The sequence below is a fragment of the Ischnura elegans genome, chromosome 10 (assembly GCF_921293095.1).
Source record: "Ischnura elegans chromosome 10, ioIscEleg1.1, whole genome shotgun sequence".
Classification (NCBI taxonomy): Eukaryota; Metazoa; Arthropoda; class Insecta; order Odonata; family Coenagrionidae; genus Ischnura; species Ischnura elegans.
Genome location: NC_060255.1, coordinates 60,191,593 through 60,203,915, shown reverse-complemented (window position 1 = coordinate 60,203,915; position 12,323 = coordinate 60,191,593). Strand labels below are relative to the sequence as shown.

The window sequence follows — 12,323 nt, the reverse complement described above, 5'->3', positions numbered from 1 at the left end:
AAAGAGTTGAATAAAAGGTATGGTTCTTACATTCAATCCAAATTATAGTGGAGGGACACCGCTACCATAGTCATCAATAACCCTTCAAAACAAACTGGCAAGGAACCATGCCTTTGATTCAACTGTTGGTACCCGACAATGACGCCTCTGCGTCGAAATTAGTCGTATGTTAAAACAAATCGGTGGAATACAGCAGAGTTTTTCATTGAATTGACGTTAAAATAGACTTCCACAAAGTTGAGCCTGAGCCGATAGAGTTAACGCGAGGTAATACTCGACTCACCTCTAGTTCCGCCAGTGGCCGCCGCCTCCTCCTGTCGCAGCACCTCCGCCAGGTTCATCTCGCACTCGTCGAGGGAAGCGAACGTGAACAGCGGAGAGCCGCTCTCCGGATGCTGTTCTTTCGTTCGCTGCTGCTGCTGCCCCCGACCGCTGCCGCCCCCTCGCTGCCCCCGGGCGCGCTTCCTCCAGCCTCCCATCGTGGCCCATCGCCGCCTCCGACGCCGCCCCTCGGGCCAGTCCGCTGACGCCGCCGGCGGGCCGCACGGGGGCAGGTGAGAGCAGCGACACACGCGACCCACGATGTCACAGCCAAAGACAGACTCCTGCCCGGCGGAACAGCCGTCTGGAGAGAGTTCGGTGCCCGGAACGCCTGTCGGGAACAGAGGAGAACAGTGAGAAATAGACGGGAACAGTGATAAGACGACGGATAGTGAGCAGAATGGTGCAATAACAAGGGTAGACGATAACAGAGACCCTAGGGGACCATTGAAAGTAATGGTAAAGAATAAAATAGGGCAGTGAATGATGAATAAAAATCCATAACTTCAACCACGATTCAATTACCGCACCGAAGGCAGTTTTCAATAAACATTGAAATATGGCGCATGCGTTAGCGCTTTCGTAGTAAAGTGTTGTTTGTGTAAATAGGAAACTTAAAGCTAAAAATTTGGCATAAATATGAGACTACAAAATAAATTAAAGATGGCATTTTGATGGAATGCTTTTTAAAAATTAATTTGGATGAAAAATATTTTTTTGCACGAAATGATATTTTCTTTTTATTTTTCTACTTTATTTATATAAATAAGCTGCTGCGAATTTTAAAAGATTTATAATTTTTTGTATTTTTCCTATCTTTTTTATTACAAATTGACAAATTGAAATTACTGACTGACAACCGATGATTAGAATGAAGTTTAGACACACGAAAGACTCATAGAAGAGTGAATTTTTTTGATTCAATTGCTGTTGGAATACTTTGGTATCCAAATGCCTGTAAGCAGTGTGGTCTTCAGCAACCATTATGAATTTTTCCATAATGTAAACCTGTTAAAATGAAATGGTAATTGAAATAATTTTTGTATTTTGCACACAGCTTTATATAGGTATACCCCTATCGATTTAAATTGCTAAGCACAGTTTACTAGGATGAGCTAGATGAAAAAATATTTCGCACAAGGCTCATGCGTCTTTTCATGATGAGTGAGGGAAATGTCCAAGCCGATAGAGAGAGGAAGAGTTATTCGTGAAAATCGATCGCGGTGTATATAATATTGAGTAGAAAGTACATACAACATTTACTAATAATACCATCTTGAATGGCCGTAATGTCATAAAGGCATCACATTCATACATTTATCTATTGAAATATTTCAAAACTTGATCATTACTAATCACAGGGAGTGAAATCTACGTTCATGAAGGTGACATCTCGTTCCTTTTGTCCCTTATGGAGCCAACTGGTCCGAGCATCAACTCGGAGTTCTGTCGTCAAATTTCATATTTTCACCTGAGGAGCCCATTAAAGCCATGATTTTGAGATTTATTCTTGATGGCGTATACATAACCAACTTATCAAGCATCTGCCTTATGGTCATGATGATGGACAAGCTTTTAATCATTCATGAAATGTTTGGTAGTTTGGGGTAAAGTTCTCGCCTCTTAAATCCTGTTGTCGCGGATTCCATTCCATCTTGAATAGGTGGTTCACCGCGCAGCATATGTAAGCTACGGCTTCAAGGCTTCCAAGGGAAAAACGAGCCTGGGACAGAATCGTCGGATTTATTATAAACTGAGACCAATGTTTAGCGCTATTTTTACATAATACCCAGCAACTCGCCTTAATAAACGTGTGGGTAGGGGTTTAAGGACACAGGCAGGGATAAAAAAGAAATGAAAAGAAATTATTTGTCGGAGATGTAGTCCTTTATTGCTCGGGGGGAAAATCGAACATTCTCATAAACACGTACATCTACATAATACTAAGCAAGCCGCCTCTATTTGCCTGTGACAGGGGGTATCGAGATAGCAGGCGTTTACTAGAAAGAACGCTGGCGTTGATGATATTTAATTACAGAGTTCCAGATAATAGTCATTTAAGTTCTTTACTGTTCGGGGAAAAACGAATTCCTATTCCAATCCGTTCGGAAAAATTTCTCTCTCATGTCTTCGTTTTTTGTCCGACCTAGATTATAGAAAGGTTCTGAGATGGTATTCTTTGTATTACCCCGAAAGATGTCAATTTCTGATTATTATAGCTATGTAAGCCTAGTCCATAGCCTCTGATCCTCAAGCTCTCCCCACCCTAATTCGAGTAAAAGCTCTTTGACGTTCTCCTTTCGCCCGTAGCAGTTTTTGACGAATCACGCAGTTTTCCTTAGTATTTCCGTCAGTTAACGGGTTAAATATTTCTGCTCTGGTTATACCATTTACTTTTTACGTGATCGTAGGGGGAAATAAAACAACATTAATCAAAAAAAGGAAAAATACATTCATTAATGGGTTTATTGCCAATCAATTGGCTAATCACGTTTGAATACCAACGCCTGAACGTTGGAAAGAGAAACGATTTAAAGATAGAATTTTCCATTGGAAGGTTTTTTGATAATCGGGTCTTCCCTTCCGAAATCGGTTCACAACTGAGTGCACACAGTATTTCCATGGGCCCCAATTAGAGACAAGACTCTTAATCGAATCATTCACGAGGCGATGAATTCACGTTAATCGTTAATTACGAAAAATATTCCGGAGTCTATGAAATATTAGATACTAATATCATAGAGTAAGTATATACTTACTCTATATTAATATGCCACTCATCTGTCGTAACAGTCTGCCTATTTCACGATTTTGCCTTTAACAGTTACCTTATTACAAAAGTTTCTGTTAAATGCATTGCATGCAATGCATGAAGATGCATTACTTATTAGTCTTTGGAAAATTTTAACATTTGTGAGCATTATAACGGCCACATTGGGGTTCTTATAAATATTTTAGTCATTAACTGTTTTTAGTAAGCCTTCAAAAGCAAACATAAAGTTAACAAAGGAGTCAAGCTACCATTTATAACACATTACTTTTTATAATAGAATAGAATATAAATTTATTGTCCTTAAACGTCTTCGTCAACTAAAAAAATTACAACAAAGTACATATTTGTTTGAGATCGAGGAAACTTTTATTCTCGAAGCAGTAATATTTTTATAGACAATAACAAAAATCCTGGCTTCTGATCAGGTTTAGATGTTAGAATTGCGTAACTATCCTTACTCACCTATCAGGCTCTTCAATACTATTTTCAACTAAACTAATCAACATTCACGTATCAATCTCAAAGTGATGCTAATGTTTTTACGAACACCACTTATTGACATATGGATTCTGAAATCTCACGCTAAGAGCTCGCATAATTTATTGCTCGTTTCTCTTCCTTTCGGCAGTCGGTGCTTAAGACGGAGGGATGTGGCGGGCAACTGCGTTTCTGAGGACTTGATCAGCCTCCGACTATTGATTGGCTATCATCCCTCTAATCCAGGTCGCTCGGCACTCCAGCTTCCTCGCTAAATCCACGTCTCTAATCCAACGGAGGCGGTAGTCACCCATTCGACGGGTGACCGATCTTCGGGTCAGCCACAAGGTCATTTGGCCTTCCGGTGGTCGGCTTGTGACTGACCTCATCAACCTTCCTTAGGCCGTAGCAGCCAGACTTTCGCCAAGAAAATACTCATCCTATTGGAGTAAGATGGATGCAAGCCGGTTCATAACGGAGTGTCGTCCAATGAAACATTTCTTATCCCAGGAATAAGCACTCTGCAGGGGCTGCTAAAGATTTTTGTATGCAGAAAAAAGAAAAAAGAAGCGGTTTGCGATAAAGAATGAGGAGAGCAAAAATGATTAAATATTGAGAAAATTAGATAATTATATTAATTCTCCTAGTTTAACGAATCAAATTGATGACATCCCCACATTTTGAACTAATTAACCACTAATCCTTTATAAAAATATTAACCCTTTAAAGAAATAATTTTGCAGTGTATACATGTATTTCCGATTGCCGAAATCATTAAAAATTAACTAAACATAAAGACATCACGACCAGAGCGTAGCAGTGCCGCATAAAAAAGATAGTGTAAATAAGAAAAAGAGATTTTGAAAACGAAAGCGAGGTACTCACAGACACATAATTATTTATACTGAGACCTGCGAAATGTCTTTCACTGTAGCACGGTATTTTGATGTATTCTTTCTTTTCTATTATACTATGTTCTGTTATTGCTTCACTTCAATTTGTCTAGGGCAAGCAGTTCGTTTGATAATATACATGCATGGGAAAATGAATTTGAAATGCTAACACAAATGAAGTTCACACCACCTGTTCACATGTTAATGTGCTATTATCAATATTTTCCTTTTGTGATAACTATAAAGAGTGTACTGATGTAACATCATGCAGCACGTTCGTGAGTGCTCATACCTTTTAAAACACTCTTAAGGTGCCTCAGCACTGCATGACAAAAAAAATGCTTTGTAGGCAGTCACGCACAGGGGTTCAAAGTTGTTTATGCCAACGGAGAGAATTGCTATTACCGAATCGTATGGGTTAGCCGGAATGCGAACCCGGATCTCCATTTTGCTGACCAGGTATGCCATCAGTTAAACAACGTAGCCATATTCGTATATGGCGACTTTGAGCAAATCTAGTCTGAAATTCACATTAGTAACAGATGGATTGATGGTGGTATGGTTTCCAATCCAGGTTAACTCCAATTTATTTCTCATGTAAATTTTCACCCTTTTTACTCTACCAAACCATTATCCTCCGAGGAAAATTTAAGTAAACCAGTTAATCTGAAATACGCGTAAGAGGAAATACCTTGGTGGAGTAACTGCTACCATTTGAAATTCAGGGATCGGATCCCGGATAAGTAAAACAGGTTTTTCATGTAAATTGTCAGCCTTGGTGTAAATACCCTCGAGATGGCTAGCAAGCTACTATGTAAATGAAAAAAGGGTAAGTAAAATTTATGGCAGGGAAAAGGGTAAAGAGCGGAGGTTAAATTGGGAATAAAGTATCGATGATGACTCCCGAAGAAGACAAATGGCATCTATCACCCAATCAGTTGAGGTCAGTATAGGGAAAGACGGTATGCACTCCGAGAGAAAAAACGAATCTGTATTTGGTCTCAGGCTCTTAGATCTCCCAAAAGTCAAGATTCTATTCACAAGTTAGCCTGTTATATTGAAGCTAAACTTCTACAAATAATAATTACTTGATTAATACGTTGAAATTTGAGGGAAAAAATAAAAAAAAATTGGCAAAGATAAATTATCAAAGGAAATACTGCCAAAATGCCAATGCCCTGTACAGTATTGATAACATAACGATAAAAAATAAATAATATAGTACAATTTGTGGTAATATCAGAAAAAAACTGATAAAATATATTCAATTCAACATATTCCACCATCTATTAATATTATTGGATGTCGACGTTAGTTCCAAGTTTTAGAATGCCCTAAAGTTTCAAATTTTACGCAAACGATGACTTGCCATTTCATTACAAAAGCTGTGTATGTATAATCTAACCTTTGACCCTTCAAAAAGGATTCCTGAATCGGAACTCACTATCAACGCCGCGAGAATAAAGTATGAGATGACATGCATGCATGATGACATGAAACATTGCCATAGGAAGATTTGACTCATTGGAAAACAGGGGAAAATTTTCTTCAAAGCACCTTAAATTTGCAAGCAAAACGCGTTTGTCATAGACGCTTTCTTCGCAAAAGTTTCGAACAATTTTGTTACGCGCTATACCTTAGGTGAACAAGTGCGCAAAAAATACTAATTCTTCGTCCCTTACGTATTTACTTTGGATATTCCTATACGTTATTTTTAATATGCGAATTCCAGTTCTCAGAGTTTGAATTTTAGTAGTCTAAGTTCTGGGGGTGTCCTACGCCTTATGCATGAGTGCGCTTTATATTTCAAATTTTAGGGACATGCGGATAACAGCCAAAGGGTATTTGAACTAAGGATGTAAACAGATAAGTTGGATAGCAGTCAATCAAATAAAGTATTTCTCTCGGTAAGAAAGCCTGAATCTCCTCAGCTATTGGGTGCTCATCAATGAAATTAAATACAGAATTATAATTTGGTAAGCGTTAGCGTTAATGCTAATTTGGCATTAATCCGTCGTAATTGTTTTTTTTTTCTTTTTTTTTTCTTTTCTTTTTGAGGACCAACGCGTTATGCATGAGTGAGCGATATGCACTAAAAAATTTAGGGTACTCGAAGGGAAAAGACGGAATCCTATTTAAGCAGATGGTTGAAATGCTTTTGCAAACTGTATCTTGCTTTTGGGTACCCACCCATATTTAAATAATGCAGAAAACCTTTTCGGTGGACATGTTCGAATTCGGCCGGCTATGTTTCTTTGATGGATGGATGTGGAAGTGGGTTTGCTCGCAGATTATGCGGGAGCACTTTCCCCGATCTGCCACCCGAGGGGAGCGGATTAAGGAGTGCTCTTTAATCTCCCGTGACGCGTCCAGCGAAAAAAAAAATAAACACGACCGACCACAGCCGCAAGGGCCTTTCGTCTCTCTTTCCCTCTCTCTCACGTGTTATATTTTCCTGCGGTGCCGGACCTGTCGGGGCTTACCCTGCCAACTGCAAAAAGCCGAGACCTCGAATTTAAAGAGCTTCTCGGGAGGGGGCCAGCCACAAAACCCTTCCTGAAATGTGGAAACTTTTCTCGAATTTTCCAGAAATGAAACATTATGGCGAATTATTCGTGAATTTTAATCCCGTCATGGACGATAAATTTCGTAATTATGATTCAAACGCATTCTAATTACATTATTGAAAGTAAGGAAATAAAACTTTGTAAGGTTCACTGTTATTTAATTATGGGCACGACCCTGGTTTCGTAACTTGGTTACATCGTCAGGTGACTGATCTTGCATGCATCATACATTTATACACTACACAAGTGACTGTGAGGACATCTATCGGAAAGGAAAAGGACTAGTTGAAAGAGCGGGGGTGAGGGTTAAACACGGGCTGAAATAGGGAGAGCCCTCACCCCCGCTCTTTCAACCAGTCCTTTTCCTTCCGATAGATGTCCTCACAGTCACTTGTGTACTTTTTGTATAAATGTATGATGCATGCAAGATCAGTCACCTGACGATGTAACCAAGTTACGAAACCCGGGTCGTGCCCATAATTAAATAACAGTGAACCTTACAAAGTTTTATTTCCTTACTTCCAATATGGAGAGGTTTCACAAAGTAAAGCCTGAAGTTATTAGTTATACATAATTGAAATCAAACATGATGGCGAGGATGCACATTATGATTGGTTTGGAGGCAGATAGGCTAACAAGTATTTGGAGGATCGGCTAAAAGTACTTGAACAGGGTATTCATTCTCAATAAGTTAAAACCATGTTCCTTGAAGAGTATAGCGTGGATTCGTATACCATCGTGCAATGCAGTGCTCTCAAAAACCCACATTTAAAACTAACTGCCACTAGAGATGGTTCGTTAGCTTTAACACCGCCTTTTGCTTTCGTACTAATTTACAATTGCGTATAAAATAACATAATGAACATGAATAACATGTTTAAACCTTCTCGAACCAGACTTGTTGTTATAATGATGAATTAGTTATAGCATTGAAGCTGGTTACCATCGCTGGCACGGTTTAACCTAATGCGCTGTCCTGTTGAATTCACCTGTCCGTCGAAAGAAACCTATGTAGACGATTTATAACTTACACGGCATGCAATTAATTACTTGATCGCAATCAAACAATTTCTTGCTTTCAGTCAAAGGCTACTGGCCAAAATCATTGCATATTACAGGCTCAACGACTTCATTATCGAGGCCATCGCTACATTTTGATAAAGAAATACCATTCGTCATCACGAAGCACACATGGTTGTCTGCACCGGATCTCATTTCCAGGGGTGATTGTGCTCCCACCATCAGCCATCAGATTCACGAATAGGAACCTAGTTACTCGCTTCTTCTGGTCAGATCGTCTTGAAATTTTGCAAATTTGTTTGATTCTATTGACACTGTGGTATTCAATTAATCAGACATACGAAGTTTTGTCCATTTTTCTGTATGATTAGTTAACTGAATTTTCAATTGGTAAAAATATTTACACATTTTTACAATAGACGGCGTTAATTAAACATTTTTAAAAGAAATTGCCAACCTTGCCCTTTCTAAACCAAACTGCTTCTATGAGAATTATGTTTCAAGACATTCTCATTTTAAGAAGGTGAAAATTTTCTAGTCAATCATAATTATTGTCGCATTTCACCATTGAAATTAACGGCCAAAAAGACAACGTAGTTTAAGCGTTTCTGGTATAGAGCTTTTTGATGTTACTAAGAAGAAAAATTGGGTTATAATGGGTTAGCAGCTGTAAATTAATCGATTGCTATTCACAAACTAAAAGTAGAAATAAAAATGAAATAAATGAAATAAAAAATACACGCTTTCTCCAAAAACGGGATAAATTCTCCAAAAATAAAAAAATAAGGTTTTCACCTCTCGGAGATTAAATTGTGGGAGCTGATTATGTTTAGTAACTAATAATGGGTGCCAATCCTAACTCACTGATCAGGCTCTTCTGCACTCATTTCTAAGAAACCTAATGTGTATCCATGCCTTATTCTCAGAGTAATGAGAAGCCTACTTTTTACGTTATAATACATTTTATACGGTTTTTGGAATAAGCTTGTTTTTTTAATTTGATTCAATTTTTATTCTCTTACATAAAGCAACGTGTCCTGGTCTCTTGCATAAGCGCACTAAGAACGAATTTCGCTGGATACCATTGTTAAGGCCTGGCTACACGGTACATTAGAATGTACAAGAAAATGTGAGAATGCCTGAATCTCAGAATGAACGGGAAAATTCACCGTGTAACCACGAAAAATGTAAAAATGTATGAGATTCTGAATGCCTGTTCTAATTTCGTTCAGACGATCGTGCAAGTTGGACTCATAACAGAGTCACCTGGTGGCAGACTACGAAAACGACACAATCACTTCATCTGGCTTGCATTGGCGACTTGTTTACGTACGGCACCGATAGTTCTTTTGATTTTGACACCTTGCTTGTCTTGGATTTTTCACTGATTGGATATGGGTAGAGAAAGGATGGAACAGAAGAAAAGGGGATGGGTAAAAGGAAGGATCAGATGGAAAGGCGCTGAATGTATTAACCGCGAGAACTGTCCATGATTGAGATCAAAATAATCGTTAGAAGGTAATAAATAAGCATTTGATAGACAAAGAAATAAGTTTCAAGTACTATTTACGCTGTATTTACTCGAGTTCCTGTTTTTGAATCGAGACCGACTGCAAAATGAGTCGAAATTTTAGGTTTTGCGTTGACATGCAGCGAACGTTATGGGCATCGCGGTAATAAATATTGAATTCACCTTGCCAAAAGCCTCACATTTCTCGTATATTCCTGTAGCGTATGCCGATTCACAGGAGGATGGAGGGAAAGGCGCGAACGTAGTTGGACCCCCTGGTCGGCGCACGATAAACTTTTTGAAAAATATGTAAAATTACTGCAAAAATACAATTTAAATGCATACTTATATTTTTACTAGCAAAAAAAATATTAATAAGAAAATTAAAATGTTACAGAAAAAACAATGAATTTGACTTCGATTTTGGACGATGAAACCTTCTTTCATACACCAATCTAACACATACGTTTGACCGCATACAGGTAACAATGCGAAATATCCGCTAGAATATTTCACCTCTTTCAAAAAACATTTATCCAAAGTCTTCTTACATTCCACAGACTCCATCGAAATCATGCTCCTAAGTTTTATAAATGGGTCACTTCGATAATAAATCCGGAATTTGTTGAAAAAAAATGGAGTAACCATAACACGCGGGATATGAAGCTTTAAAATTAGCCAATCACAAAGAAGAAACCTATCCAGAAAATAGTTCGAGAAACCGCCACCAATCCGACAATTGGCGAATATGGGGTTCCAACTCCGTTTCACCAGAGAAATCACGACACACTCGCTTTCAGGTCTAAAACTCAACTGCCTTTATTATGTCCTCTTTATTATGCCACAAGGCTTAAGGGCACCAGAAAATTTGAAAATGTGCTTTTATTATGGAACACTACTATCCTACCAAATTTGAACGATATCGGCGAAAGACACTTTGTTAATGTTCCTAGTTAGGGGCTACTTGCGACGAGAGGCCGGCCGCCCATTATATTACTTTTTTTACCCGTGGTTTTATCGCAATCAGTACTTATTCTCGTAAACAGCCACTTTCCTTATTCACTGTTCCTACAATGGGTAGAATGATAGGTACATTTATATGGTTGTTTACGAAGTGAAATAAGTGACAAATCCTAAATTTGGTGGTCATCCGAGAAAAACTGGCGACTTGATAAAACCCTGCGGTAACTCTGATTTAAGAGTGTAGGTACTTACGTTGAGGATATCTCTTTGAAAATATAGATAATGTATTTGACCCCATTCTGTGGATCATCAACCACTTATTCCTCTTATTTTTGTCCTGCGGAACACAAGTAAAAACTTCTCCGGCGGTAAATAGAGGTACTAGACTACGGGGCACTTCATATGGTTTTATAGGGTACACGATTTATATTGTTTTCACATGTTTTTCTATTGAAGATCTATGCTGCAATACACTTTCTGAATTAAGTATATGATGTAGGTGTAACGTAGATCACAAACCGCAATCAACTTATATCACTTTAAAACTTCCTAATCTACCCAAACAATCCCCTTTATTTATTCGAACATTGCCTTGGCAACCCAATATATTCAAAATCCGAAATTTCCTGTTAAAACAGCAATTACGAGTATATTTTTCGTATATTTGCCAAATTTGCGTTTGAGCCCCTACATTGACAGTTTTTCTATCCACTTCCTCAGTCTGTCATCAGTGGATACCGTGCCGTGATGTAACGCGCGCACGCTCCGTCACGTGTTTTCAAGCAGTCGATGAAGATAATTTTTAAAGACTCATAACTCAGCTAAAAACATTCTTCATCCGCGAAATTTTCGGCGAGTACATTTGAGGCAGGGATCATCTTATTCTAGTGCTTTTAAAAAAGTGTGCATGTTCTCCATTGGTTCATATTTGAAGTTGAAATAATTTGTTGCGCATTTAAAAATGTCCGAAAAAATGTTCCGTGTAACCACCTATTCGTGGATCTTGTCCGTGTGTATGTACAAGAATCTGTTCAGAAAACCATTCAGAAAAATGTACAGAATCTTGTAAATTCTAATGTACCGTGTAACCAGGCTTTTAAGGTTGTTTCTGCCACATTGATGTTGACTTCCAAACTAACATAAGATAGGTGTTGAATTCCTTCTTTAAGCTACTTCCGCACGTGACATTGATTGAAAAGTTGAATAATTGCACGGATAAAAGAATGTAGCATATTTCATGCTATATGATGCTCCTCAACGATAAATTTTTCTCTGCAAAATGCAGTTTTAGATCCAAATGTATTCATATTTCTTCCATCGCAAATTTAAACATATACCGTGGCAACGAAACGTAAGCATGTGATGAATACTATTTAAAAAGAGATGTAAAAAGTTTTAAATGATATTCACGCCGGCTGTATTAAAATTTCATTAATTAAAATTAACAATATTCAATTCCATTTATTTAACCTCCCTGCCCGGTGAATATCAACGAATACCTTCCGCTAGTAATACATATTTAAACATCTCAAACGTTGAAAGCAATCCAAATCATCGCTGTCATCGCGAAATAATTTGAAAAATGAAACATGCATTGCCACGATAGCTCATGCGATAGCCGTAAATATTAGCATATTGAATTTTCAAAAGCACTTTTAATTTGATGCCATTGGTATGATGCTCTACAAACGTTTCAACTAATTTTTATTCTAGGAATTTTATTTTACGGCAATTAATAATATATACACCATTTATAAAAGTAGTAATGTTAAATTCGGCGCCTGTTTTAAAATTAAAAC

The 12,323-nt window shown here is 38.0% G+C and overlaps 1 protein-coding gene across 1 annotated transcript in view; it reads right to left on the bottom strand.

Annotated features, from left to right (window-relative positions):
- Positions 1 to 12,323, bottom strand: part of LOC124166621 (cysteine-rich motor neuron 1 protein-like) — a 471,628-nt gene that overhangs the window by 269,298 nt on the left and 190,007 nt on the right. The window contains exon 2 of the mRNA XM_046544229.1: positions 284 to 652. Coding sequence (XP_046400185.1) covers positions 284 to 652 — 369 coding nt within the window. The remainder of the gene's footprint in view (positions 1 to 283; positions 653 to 12,323) is intronic.